The following is a 12,776-nucleotide window of genomic DNA, read 5'->3' on the forward strand; positions in this document are numbered from 1 at the left end:
TTCCACCATGGTCTTTATGGGATCTTACTAGGCCATTCAGGTTTTCTGTGCTTCATTTCCCTGTGAGTACATCTGGGGTGTTTGCACCACCATTACCCACAGGGATATTATGAAGATTAATTGTTAGATTTAAAGTGTGGGGGTTTTCAGCTGCTGTTGCATTAGGTTTGTTTCTGTAGGTAAGAAAGGAAAACTTTATAACAAGGTTCTTACAGGGACTGGTGCAGACCCAGGTCTGGGGATTTGTGTACTTTGGACACCCCAGTATTTCCCTGGTGCTGTACAGATCTATGTCCAACAGGCTTGGCAGCACTCTGAAGTCCTTGTTTCCATGGTTTTGCCCTGCTGAAAGTAAAATTGAGGTGAAATGAAAATGTAATTTTTCCCCCTGTGCACTTAAAAGAAAAAAGCCAAGAATCTCAAGGCAAATAATTTCCTAAATTATAAATTCATCTGTTTAAGTGGACCTCTTTGGTGTGCTGAAAGCATCCAGCTTCTTCAAGGCTCAGGATACCACAAACACCAGTCTGAAATCATGGGTGCTGCTGGCCACTAAATAACATTGCTGCCTTCATAGCACCTGAAATACATCCCTAGGATGTCCTGCCAAAGAAGTGTGTGGCCTCTGGCTCTTGCACCAGCAGATGGCTTGAAATGTAAATATTGCAGCCACAGCAAACCCCAAGCGTGCAGCGGGTCGGTGCTTCACCCCGCACAGCGGTGGATCATCCAAGCTTTCCAAACTCCTCTGCAGACAGCTGGCAGCTCACACCTCGCTCACCCCTCCTTATTCCCAACTGCTAATTTGCAATTAAATGCAAGTACACATGCAGTAAACACTCTGCTCCAAGTTTTCCATACAGGTCTGTCAGGTAACTTGCTGCTGCCGTTTGGGGGTGAGCAGAGCGGGGCTGTGCCGTGCGCGGGTGGCTGGGTGGAGAGCTGCCCATGAGGTGCCTAAGATGTGGTTCCCACTGAGTGCTCCCACAAATACCGGTTCAGCATCATGCAGCTGATCCTAACTGGCATCCCTGTAGGTGGTCTCTGTAGTGGGGCCAAGATGAAACGTGGTGTGAAGAAAGAGCTGAGTGCTTTCTCTCCCTAAGGGCAGTTCCTCCAACCCAGAGAAAACCTGTGTGAGGCAGAGCTCAAGATGCAACTGCTGCAGCAGCTCTGCAGTTAAAGCATGTTCTTGTTCAGGGCTTTGGCAATGCTGGAATCCACCAAAATACACAGAATGAATAGAAGACCTGGTAATTACGTTTCACTGGTATGAAATGCATTCAATTTGCTTTTATTCATTGCTCCAAAATGTGCAAGTAACTTTAGTTAATACTGAATGTGCTTTTTAACCCAAATAATTTCCTACTATGCTAAACAAAGTAGTTGAGAATACCTCACTTGGTGAGAAGTTTCTTAGCCATTCCTTGGCTGCTGTTTCTCCTACCAACTGTGTAGAGGAGAAAGCTACTCCAATTTGCAAATGTGAAACCCAGAGCAACCTCCTTTCTGAATATATTTAACATGCAGAAACCATTGTCATTATGGATGAGGGAAACAAAGTACTTAATTGAAGGAGTTCAGTAAATAGAGCAGCAGTGAGACCACTCCTGATTAGAGCATAGGAAGCCTGCCCAAACAAGCAAACTGTGTGCCTTCAATTAATGGTTTCGCCCATTATTGAAATGGAGTGACTCATTCATCTCATTCAAACACCTCCTTTTGGGGTCAAACTCTTAATAAAATCCAATCAGCTGCCCCACAGCCCTCAGGCTCCATCTTTGCTGGAGAAAGGATTGGTTTTAAAGGGGCCTGCTGTGCAACCAGACAGGTTGCAGTGGGATGCTGGAAAGTCTCCCGCCTGACCCTTGAAATTCCTTATTTGTGACTTTTGGGTATTAGTGTTTAAACACTGCTTCCCATACAAAATTAGTCCTAATGTGTCCTGTTTCATTAAAAGGTCTTACTAGACAAAAGATGCTGGAGCCCTTGATGAAGCATGGCAAAGTTTTTCACACCTTGAGGAAGGAGGTGTTGGCTGCCACTACTTGTTCCAAGGCGAGATCAGTCTGTGCCATACCTCTGGTAGGATGCTGCATTTACAGTTACTTACCTCAAGGTAAAGAATTAACTTGTTTCACCAGGGATTACGTAGCTTTAAAATGTCATTCACGTGAGCACAGTCCTGGTTAAGAGATGAATTTTAAGTGTCAGACTTGGCTAGCCAACGACTTTCTATTTACTTACCTCAAACCTGTGGGTGTGGGGTGTGGAGGGAGTCCTTGCTTTTGTGTGACACAAGGGTCACCCTCAGGGATCACTGCAGCAGCATTACCAGAACCCTGCTTGCAAAAGGGGCTGACAGAGGGAAAAGCTAGAGTCCCTCAGTGGGCTGATGCTGGGACACCTCCAGCAAAATAGGTTGTTACCTGCAGCATCAAACTATCTGCCCATAGTCCTGTTGTCTTACCAGAGTGTTGGGAAGGCACAGTTTTTGCAGAAAGCCAGAGCCTATGGTGTCTGTCTGCTTTTAGAAGGTGGGAGAGGTTCTCTTGGAAGTAGCAGTTACTGCCTCACTCCTCACTGTTCTGTGCTACTAAAAAAGGCAGTGGCTTGCCAGAAGTCTCTTCGTGCTTTCTGTGCCAGCCAAATCCTACCTCTTTCCCTCACAGGAACTACCCAGACCCCACCCCTCATCCTTGGGCAGCAAAATTCAAAATTCAGCTCTGCCCACACACTGCTTTGAGCCAGCTGTGAGTGAGGAGTGAGTGCATCATGATGGGTGAGAGCTCCAGCCGATGCCAAGCTTGCAGATCTTCCAAAGCCACTGCTGTGAGTCGAGACTTGACGTGCTGGAGTGCAGCTCAGGTTACTACAGCAAATCCTCAACAGTTTCCTGCCTAGCTGAGTCTTTTGGAGTCTGAAGCACTGTAACCTCATAAAAGGTGGAAAAAGCTTGAACTCATTCAAAGATTATTTCACACCACCTACAGCACTCTATGAAGTCAGACATGCTGTAACATATAATTAACGATGTGTTTGGTGGTGAGTCACTGAGTAGTCTAGCAAGCTCACCTTCAACCAGTCTGTGTGTGGGAGTCCTTACCTAGCAACACACCCAAACTGAGCATTTTAATAATTCACCACATTCTGAGCTTGGAAGAGTAGTTTTTGTTCCTTAATTAAGTAATTAAAAAAAAAATATACTTAAAGGCTTTGCTACCTGTTAGGGAACAAACCTTCAACATGAAGGAGAAGGTGGGGGATAACCCCAAAAATCTGTTTGTAGTACTACTTTCTATTACTTTCTTTGGAGTATCCAAGAAAATGGTTAAGGGCTAGGAGACTGCATTTTCGTGTTATATTCAACAGTCACTTCATAAGATACATGAGTATTTCTTGAACTAAAATGTGGCATTACTCTTTCCAAGCTGCATGTCCTCCCAGACACAAAGTGAGAGTTGTGCTTATTCTTATTTATTCTCTGGAATGTTTTAGGGTTGCAGGGGAAAAAACCATCATTTTCCAGGGAATGAGCAAATATGTGCTTGTTTGGCTTATGACATGGTGGTGGGAGACACAGATTTGATTCTCAGTGTAGAGAAGGAAATTGCAGTTGCCTCTCAATGTGATCTAGTGTCATCCTTTCTCTGGCAAAAATCGTAGTAATAGTCCTAGTGAAGAGCAAGAGTTGGACAAACTTGCATAATAGTTCTCTGATTACTTTTCCAGCCTCCAACTATTTTCAGCTCAGGGGATTTCCTGACATGAATGAGTGAATATGATTCGTGATGCTTTAGTAATCTTCAGTGCATCAGTCTTCTAAGTGCTTATCTAATCTCTCCTTGTGCCTGTCCAAACCTTTTGCTTCCACAACAACAGTAGCAACGAACTCCGCTGACCATCAACATATTGCAAGAAGAATTAGGCCTTTCTCTTTCTTTTGAATTAGTCTCTGACAGTTTCACTTGGTCCTTCCTGGTTTTTGTGGTGGAAATTACCATGTCAGTAGTGCCTACTCCAGAAATAAGCATTCAGAAAGCATAATTTCATGTGTGAATTTAAGACTTGTTTAGCCTGCAAGCATCTAATCTAACGTTAGATCTAATCTGCGTTATTGCCCAATCTCTCAGCCCTGTGAGGGCCACATGCAATTCCCCACTGGCTGTTCTTTTCCCCAATACTCTTTTAGTTTGTGTATTCTCAGGAAATTTTCTTACTTCACTGCTGTGCCAGATGGATCACAGATAGGTCGAAGAGCACATGTCCCAGCCTCACCAGTGGGGTGCCTCTGATGTGAGCACTGACCACCAACACCTACTTTCTGATGCCTATCTCAACCTGTCCCAGCTCATCCAATATTAATTAGCACTGCTAGGATCAAAGCCAGGTATTGCAAACCCCCATGCAGGGAGTGCAGCTTATACCTGGTCCTTGGCTAGACTTCTCCATTTCTGGGTCTACAGGGTGATGCTCTATAGTAGTGTGAGGGAAGCAATGCCTAAAATAACTAAAATCTTTTGGGGAGTACAGTTTATTCCCACATTTGTTATAAATTCATGTCGATGTGGAGGTGTTCAGTGAATCAAGGCACCACTGGGACTGTTTATGGAGTGCAATAGGGAAAAGCAATAATCACGCATTCAAGTGTAGCTTTGAATTAGCAAAGTGCAGTATTTGGAAATAGGGTGTTTTATCAGAGAAAAGAGCACATAAGACTAAATGATACACGAAATTAGCGGCAGACTCTGGGCAAAGCATGCAGATCCTCCCACATCTTATTGAAGCGTAACTGATATCCTTCTTCCGGCAATTAGCCGAGTGCCGCGGGAGAGCGCTGCGCTGGATGGGGCAGCACTAGTCTGGCCTGGCCAGGCTGCTCCAGATGCTTGGGAGTTAGCATCCTGTCACAGGGATCTCCTTCCCACTCCGGCGGTGGGATCTGCTGGGGCAGGGGCTGGCTCCTTCCAGCTGCTTTTCATTGCTGGGATTTTCTCTGCAGCAGGTGGGGATAGATCACTTTCCATTCACTGATGGACAGCCAACCTCATCCATCCATACAAAACACTCTTTACCTGGGGAGCTCTGCCAAAGGAGGATTTTCCCTGTGAAAGAAGCCCAATGCTTTTTATGCAGTGCCCTGCATTGCCCTAGTGTTTTTTCTGCAAGGCTGAGTATCAAGACCCACCTGCAACCCTGCTTGTGCTGGGTCAGTGACACACACAGCAGTGAATGTCCCTTAAGGGAACCTAATCCACAGGTGTCTCCAATGGCTGGTGATGGCTGTGAAGTCCCTGTCCCATGTCTGATGTCCTCAGCACATGGCAGCTCTGATGTACCCCTGTGGTTCCACTCCTGGCTCTTTGCCCTGCTAATGCACCAGTGCAAATCTTTAATATCCCTCCCTCATCCAGTTCTGATGGAAACAGGTCATGGAGGCTGCCCATTCCCCTCTTCATATTTTTTTTCATTCTGCATCACACAAATTTTCCAGATGTGGCTGCCACTAGAAATAAGCAGTTGAATGAGCACTTGTCTGCGGGTGACTCATTCTCACCCTGTGAGGGGCTTTCTGGAGGGTGTGGATGTGAAGTCTCACTCCCTCCTTGGACAGCCTGCAGTGATGTCAAGCTCACCATAGTGAGAAAAAGCCTCCTGCTCTGCTCAAAGCAGTAGCAGCCAACTTCTGCTGCTTCTCATCTAAAGCATATATGGCAAAAATGACAACCTGGTAATGGTTTCCAGTTGCATCACGATTGTGAACTCCCCCCTTTTCCTGCTGATGCTTGGGAGGGGGTGGCTATCCACTAAGTTTTGTGTTCTCTGTTAAGAGAGGGGGAACACATTTCTCCATGTCTCTGTGTAATGTTTTTTCTATGAGGACAGGAGTAGGAACTGCACAAAGGAAGACTTGGGGGTGTTTTGTTTTCCTCTCAAAAGCATGGATAATGTGATGGGTGGTCCTCCTCCAGTAGTGCTGCCTTGAAGTCTGCTGAGCATTGGGTTGTCTGAGTTTATGTGTGTTACTGTGCTATTTCTTGCCCTGGGCTGTGGAAGCTGGACTACCTCTGTACATTGGCATGAACATTCTAGGAAATGTGGGAAAATTCTGTACGCTCAGTCTTTTTTTGGTTGAGGTTTTTGTGGGTTTGTTTTTTAAGAAGGCTTGGTGAAATTTTGTGCTTGGGTTTTTGTTGTTTTTTTGGTTTGGGTTTTTTATTTTTTTTTTTTTTTTGGTGGTTGGGTTTTTTTTTACTATTTAGGCAGAATCTCAATAATATAGACCAGACCACATTGGGTCAGAGAAGAAATGCATTCAGCAAACCAGTAAAACAGAGCTCTTTGAACAAAATCACCACTAATTTACAGTAAGTTATGCAGTAACTTATGCATCACTAAGTTATCAGGAACACAATGGTCACTGCTCACTTTCTTACAGACCTAAAGCTGATTACCAGAGCTCATGGTTTGGTGGAATGATTTCACCTGAACTTTCTCTTTTTCACCTCAGTTTTTTGCTTTGCTATTCTTTTTAACTCACCAGCTTTTTTTTTCACCTCCATCTGCCCCTCTAAGGGTATGAGTGGATAGTGTGGCCAAACTGCAATCAAAGAAATATTTTGAGAGTCCTCTCAGAGCTGTTTAAGGAATCCAGGCTGGCTATGAATGCCGGCTTTATGCAGTGCAGTTTTGAAGTAGGAGTGAGTCACTAAAAAACAATCTGTGCTGTCTCCATGTTCAACTTTGACTTTATTAAGAAAAAGAAAACAAACACAATGCCATTCACTGCCGAAATACACATTGATCCTTTAATCCTCGGGGAATCATTGGGAGCTGCTTCCTCCTCGAAAGAATCGCGTATTGACGCAACGTTTAATTGTGCAATTATACGCGTGCGTTCTTCTCCTGGGCTTTGCGGAGCAGGGCTCTGTGTCTGGAATGCTAATGGGAAAGCCACTGATACCATCTCATGGCACAGTCAGCCTTGAATGCAGCCTCCCCCTAAGTACCTGCCTCCATGGTCTGTCCTGGGCTTCTCAGGCAGGAAATCAAAGATGGGAATTTCAGCCAAGTAAGGACTGGAATTTGGGCTGGAGCCCAAAACTGTGGCCCCTGTTGGTTTGTTGGAGCTGACCCTGGTGGAGGCAGGAGGTTCTGGTGCCCAGTCCTTGCTTGGCACTGCCTGGAAGTTATGGCTGGCAGGTATTAGCTGGGATTCTGGTCAGGCTTTCTGTCTGTGAGCTGAAAATATGCCTGGAAATATGCCTGCAAATGCCTGGCCAGTGGCCTCTCCTGCTGCTGGTCCACTGCCTGATGCCCACATGCTGCACATGCCTTTGTGGGATTGAGTTTTCACAGAAGTTTTGCTGAAAGCATTGCTTCAAAGCTACTGTGAAGTGCTCTGCACGTGTATTTCTACATATGTATGTGCCTAAATACACCCATATGCACTTGTTTGGCCAGGCCCTGCTTTCCAAGAGCTGCATTTACTCTAAAGTTTGCCAGGTTTTTCAGATGCTGCATGTGTGCCACCTCTGACTTCAGGGGCAGGTGATGGGAGTTGGAGAGCCTCTGTGTTACTGTCATGTCTTGATCCAGAAACTGAACTCTCATTGCATTCATTTGGCTCATACTAATTGACCCGGATGGGAGCAGGTTGTGAAGGAACATGGATTAGCTCCTCACTTGCTGCCCTTGGGAGGTGTGGTAAAGGTTGGGATTTGCTTGCCAGTAAATACAAGGGCTGGTTAGGTTTTAGATGGAGAAAAAACCCTCCTCCAGCTGGCTTTGGATCCTAGGATTTTTTGGGGGTCAATCTGTTTTCCAGTACATTACTATTAATGGTTTCAACATCAATTCTGCTTTCCCACCAGCATTTAGGATGGAGTTTCCAGATGGGTAATCTTAGCTGCCAGGTACTTGTCCCTTCTCCATGGCCACAGACTACCAAGTGAACCTTGCACTGGGCCTCACCATGGGTCCTGTGGCAAGTGGCCACCCCAATTTTTAAAACCCTTTAAAACTCTTTAAAGGAATGCTTTAAATGCATCCACCACATTTTACCTATTGCGTTCAGGAAAGTGAAAAGGAGAGGCTTTTGTCAAGTTGTTAAGTCCTGGCTGATGTTACTGGCTCCTGGCCTCCAGGTCCCTCTGCTTATGTTCTCTTCCTGTTTCTCTGAAAGTTTTAAGTCAGGACAAGCTGCAGCTAGTCATGTTGGCAAAAACTAGTCCTTCTTGACCCTAGTTCCTCCTAGTCTTAGATTTAAGTGTTTGCTCTCTGCAGCCAAAATATTTGCATCCTCCTGAAAGCAGGAGAGTCAGATTCATTGGTCCCATGCAGGACAGGAAAACATGCTTTATTCCTCTGCTTTGTGGCAAGGCTGAAAAAAACAAAAGAAAGTAGTGGGCAGCTGTGGTTTTAGCTGACAGCTGAAAGGGGCTTTGCTAGCAGAAGTCCCCAGGAAAGAGACCAAGGAGGTTGCTGACACAAGTCAGGAAGGGGCTCTCTCTACAGATTAAAAAGCAGAGGAATTATAAATAACATGCTGAAGATACAGATAAAGTTACCCAAGTTATTTTGACCATAAATCTCAGGACAGCAGAGGCCCTAATCTCTCATTAATCAACAAGAAACTGGAAGAGGCCATACAATGAGCTCAGCTGCCAAAGCTGCTGTGCCCTTTTGCTCCATTTAATTTAATTGTATTAGTCCTGCCCGCAGCCTTTGTTCTTCCACCCTGCTCAGGAAATCTGCTGCTGGGTTTGGCAGGGCTCACTCTGGTTCCACATGGCTGGTTTGTGGACAGCCAGGAGGGATTAGAGGGAGAGCAGGAAGGGGAAGAGGATGGGGAAAGGTCCCACAGGAGCAACCTGCTTGAAGTACTTCATTTGTCTTAATGCTACTGCATCCCTTCCTCGTGAGGCTTCCTCCTGATAAGCCAAACACAAAACTGAAAAGGACTCTGGCTGATGTCAGCAGAGATGGGAGTTCATGCTTAAATTTTAAAACAAAAAAACAGAGACCACGAGCCAGCTCTTGTTCAGCAGGTGCTAGCAGCCCAGAAAAGCATTCCTACCACCACCTTCCTTGGTTTCACTTCATCTCTTAAATGAGCCAACAAAGAAATGCAAAAGGTGGTTTCCAGGACACAGGTGAGTTTTGTCAAATTTCAGCATTTGTCCCTGTTGAAGTATGAGATAGCAGAGCAGCTAACTGGAGGGTGTACCTTCCTTACCTTTCCATCAAGGAATGACAGTACTTAATGTGTGGAAAAAGATGGAGCACTTGCAGAAAGATGTGCTTAGGAAAAGTGATTTTCGGATGACTTTGCTTCAGGCTTGTGGGGGAAACACCATTTTGAACTCCGTATTTTACTGTATTTCTCTGATTTCAGGAACCAGCCATATAAAATTCCACAGATTTGTTATATCAAGCCCAACTTTTCCCAAAAATATAAATTGTCAGGGCTCTCTCCCTTTCACAGCAGTGAATTAACTATGAAGTCCTATGCTTGCAGTAAAGTAAGCACAGGGCATTGTTTGCTTATAGTTTTACAGAGTTATTCTTCTGTCATTGCTTACTGTAATTCTTCTTGGATGTGAAGAGTAAAACATATTTACATTGGTATGTGGGATTATGGACAACCTCAGGAAAAAGTAGGGCTGGAAAGGAAGTTCTTCTGGCTGATGAAAAATTTTGAGATATGTTTTTTACATATCAGAATGAAAGCTTGAAATAGAGAAACTCCCAGGAAAAAAAAAAAAAGTCAAGCAAAAAAAAAAAAAATCACCACAACCCCCACACACACATTTAGCCAGCTGCAACTACTTATTTCAGTTATTTTATCCTTTTTATTTCCTTAGTAAATTTACTTTATGTTGCAATGCAAAGTAGAAATTCTGTATGTCTTTGATAAAAATTTTTGTCCACAAATTTGATTTCAGTACTTTGGGAACTGCTTGGCATATATAATTTTAATTTAGAAAGTGGCACTCTGCTGCACTAAAAATGAAAAGTAATGATCCAGTAAATGGCTAATTTTGTGGTCTGAGTTAATTAGTGAAGCAGTTTGCCAGATAGAAGGCAGCAGGTCTAAATTACTGTGTTAAGTCCATTTGCAGAAAGATAATATCTAGCTTTGTTGTTTTAATAATAATTAATGAGAATTAAAATGTTCAGCTGGGATTTTTGCTGTTACTATTAACGGGAATATGTGTATATATATATGTATATTTATATTTGTTCTCTGATGCTTTTCTTGCTTGTTTGCATCTCAATCCTTGACTGTCTTGTTCTGTGGCTTAAAGAAATTATTCAGACTGCACCTTTGCCTAGCATGGAGGAAACTTGAGGCTTCTACAATTGGTGCTGCTGGTTATTTCATGAAAAACATGTATCGTAGACTGGCAAGGAAATCAGCAGTAATAAACCAGGCAATAAGCAATGTCTCATCAGCAGGCTCACAGGGAGCATCAGCTGGGGGCTCACAGCTCACTTTTACATTTTATTTTTGGCAGCACAGGTTGTTGGGAAGGCAGGGATGGCACACTCATCTCCAAGTCTGCATGGATCTGCAAGACTTCAAAGCCTTCTCTGGTGAAATCTAGATATTACTTTGCTGAAGTCCAAAATGCTTAAATTTGGATGCCTCCAAGGCATCATGGTGCCCTACATGACACCAGCCTTTGGTGTCTGCTGGGCATTTCCACCCCAAACCTGCTTCCTGTGTTTGATTTTAATCACGTGTTTTGGGAAACCCTACAACTAACTGGGTTCTCATGATGGGGGAGAGTTTTAATGAGCTGGTTTAGTGGCTAATTGCTCTCACTGTTAAAAAAAGCTTCTCTCTTTGTTTTCAGCTTGACTTCCCTCAGTTTCAGTCTTCCAGGCCTGGACTTTGCCCTACTGCATTTGTTAAAATTAAAGCCCTTTGGAGTGTGGAATCTTCCCACATACCCTGAAAGACTAGGAAGAGTAATTTCCTAATCTTCTCTTTTAAGAGAACAGTGATAGCTGGGGACTAATTATGGGCTCTATTGACTTTTTCATGTTTGTGGTTTTTAGATAAGTTGTAATTGTTCCTTTTTATCATTGTACAACTATAGTTAATAATTTCTGTTCCCTGTGCCTAAACCTGAGGATGTGGCCCTACTTCTGGTAAAGATTCAATATCTGGGGGCTCTGAGAGATAGTTGAAATTGGTTTGGTATTTGATATTGGTTTTGTTTGGGGCACCTTTGGAGAAAAATAAGTGCATCAGTCAAAATGCTATTGACCTTCCCAGAAGGTTTTGTAGTCCTGTTTTTATTTTTAATGCCTCCTTTTCAAATGGCATCATCTCTCTGGTGGGTTTAGTTCTACTTGTAGGCTGTATTCTACCATCCTGAATCATCTTGAATACTTTCCTTAAGTTAATTATTTCACTGAGAAATTTCAAGGAGTGAGATGATACTTAGACTAATGAAATTGGGGATTAGACAGGGATTAGATGGATTCTAAAAAGCAGATGCTGTGCTTTCTGTGGGAAGATTTATAAGCTTCATTAAAACAAGAAAAACTCTTTTCCCCTGACACTTGGAGATTTAAAAGCATTATATTATACCCTATTATTAATAAAATGATAAACTATATTGATAAAAATAGCCACCTTTTGCTGAAATTTCAAACTGTGGTCATATCCAAATCCTTCATGAAAGGATGTGAGTTCTTTTAATGCCTTATGTACTGTGACTTGAAGAAGAATTGTTCCTCATTCAAATGCCCAAGCCTTTGCAGGATGGAGGTAGAAATATCTTGTTTATGGTATTTATCTAGCTACCTCTATTTTTTCTGTTTGCAGTGTTTATGTTCCTACATATGTTGGGTTGGTGGGAAGTCTCATCAACACCTTGATAGCAATGGCTTGGATCCCTTCTCAGACTAAACCAAAGTCAGACCATCATGTGGCAGAGCACAGTGAGTATTTTGTGTTTCTGATAAATAGTACATAAAAAGGGACAAGGGATTGACATGCTGCAAGAACTGCTGAAGGATCTTGGAGTTGATTTAAGGGCAAAAAGGTCCCAGCCTTGAGATGCTGACACTTCAATGTCTAAGCTGAGTTTATGGAAGAGGATTATTCCAAATATATTGATCAGTCTGCCATGCAGAATTGCAGTCTTCCAGCCCAGACCTGTGTCTCAGGAAAGGTGATTGTGGAGCCCTTGCTGGGGGTTAGTTTGGTCTGACAGGGGAGGGAACCCCACTGTGTCAGAGGGTTCCTCTGCATGCAGACCTGGCACCAGCTCCCAACCTCCTGCCATTGGCACAAAGCTGCTGCAGCAGAGATGTGGGTTTTGGGTGGTTTTTGAACCTGAGCAGAATCTCAGAGTTTCCTGCTTTCTAGCCTTAACCTGTATAAACAGAGCATTAACCCATATATCATCCTCTGCAGGCACATCACAGTCTGGCAGCTTGTTTAGCATCAGAGAAATCCTGCGCCTGATGAAGTTTCCAGGGGTAATGGAAGTGTTCATAGTCAAGGTCTTTGCTGGACTTCCCTTAGGTAAATCTCACCCATTACCCATGATTGCTGATGTATTTGGAATAGGATGATGTACACTGTAGGCCAGGCTTGTCTCGAGCTACTGCAAGCACACTGCTTTTGATCACAGAGCAGTGAGGATTCACCTCCTAACTTGATGCTGGATCCTTTCAGGTAGTCTCAGCTACACAGGGTCAAAAGCCTGGGATTTAATGTCCTACACACCACTTGTCATAAGCTGCATCTGGGA

General features: G+C 43.7%; 1 protein-coding gene across 1 annotated transcript in view; it reads left to right on the forward strand.

Moving 5' to 3' along the window:
- SLC67A1 (solute carrier family 67 member 1) overlaps nt 1-12,776 on the forward strand; it is a 58,128-nt gene that overhangs the window by 22,624 nt on the left and 22,728 nt on the right. The window contains exons 5-6 of the mRNA XM_031505062.2: nt 11,843-11,958; nt 12,437-12,547. Coding sequence (XP_031360922.2) covers nt 11,843-11,958; nt 12,437-12,547 — 227 coding nt within the window. The remainder of the gene's footprint in view (nt 1-11,842; nt 11,959-12,436; nt 12,548-12,776) is intronic.

This window comes from Lonchura striata, chromosome 6 (genome assembly GCF_046129695.1).
Source record: "Lonchura striata isolate bLonStr1 chromosome 6, bLonStr1.mat, whole genome shotgun sequence".
NCBI lineage: Eukaryota > Metazoa > Chordata > Aves > Passeriformes > Estrildidae > Lonchura > Lonchura striata.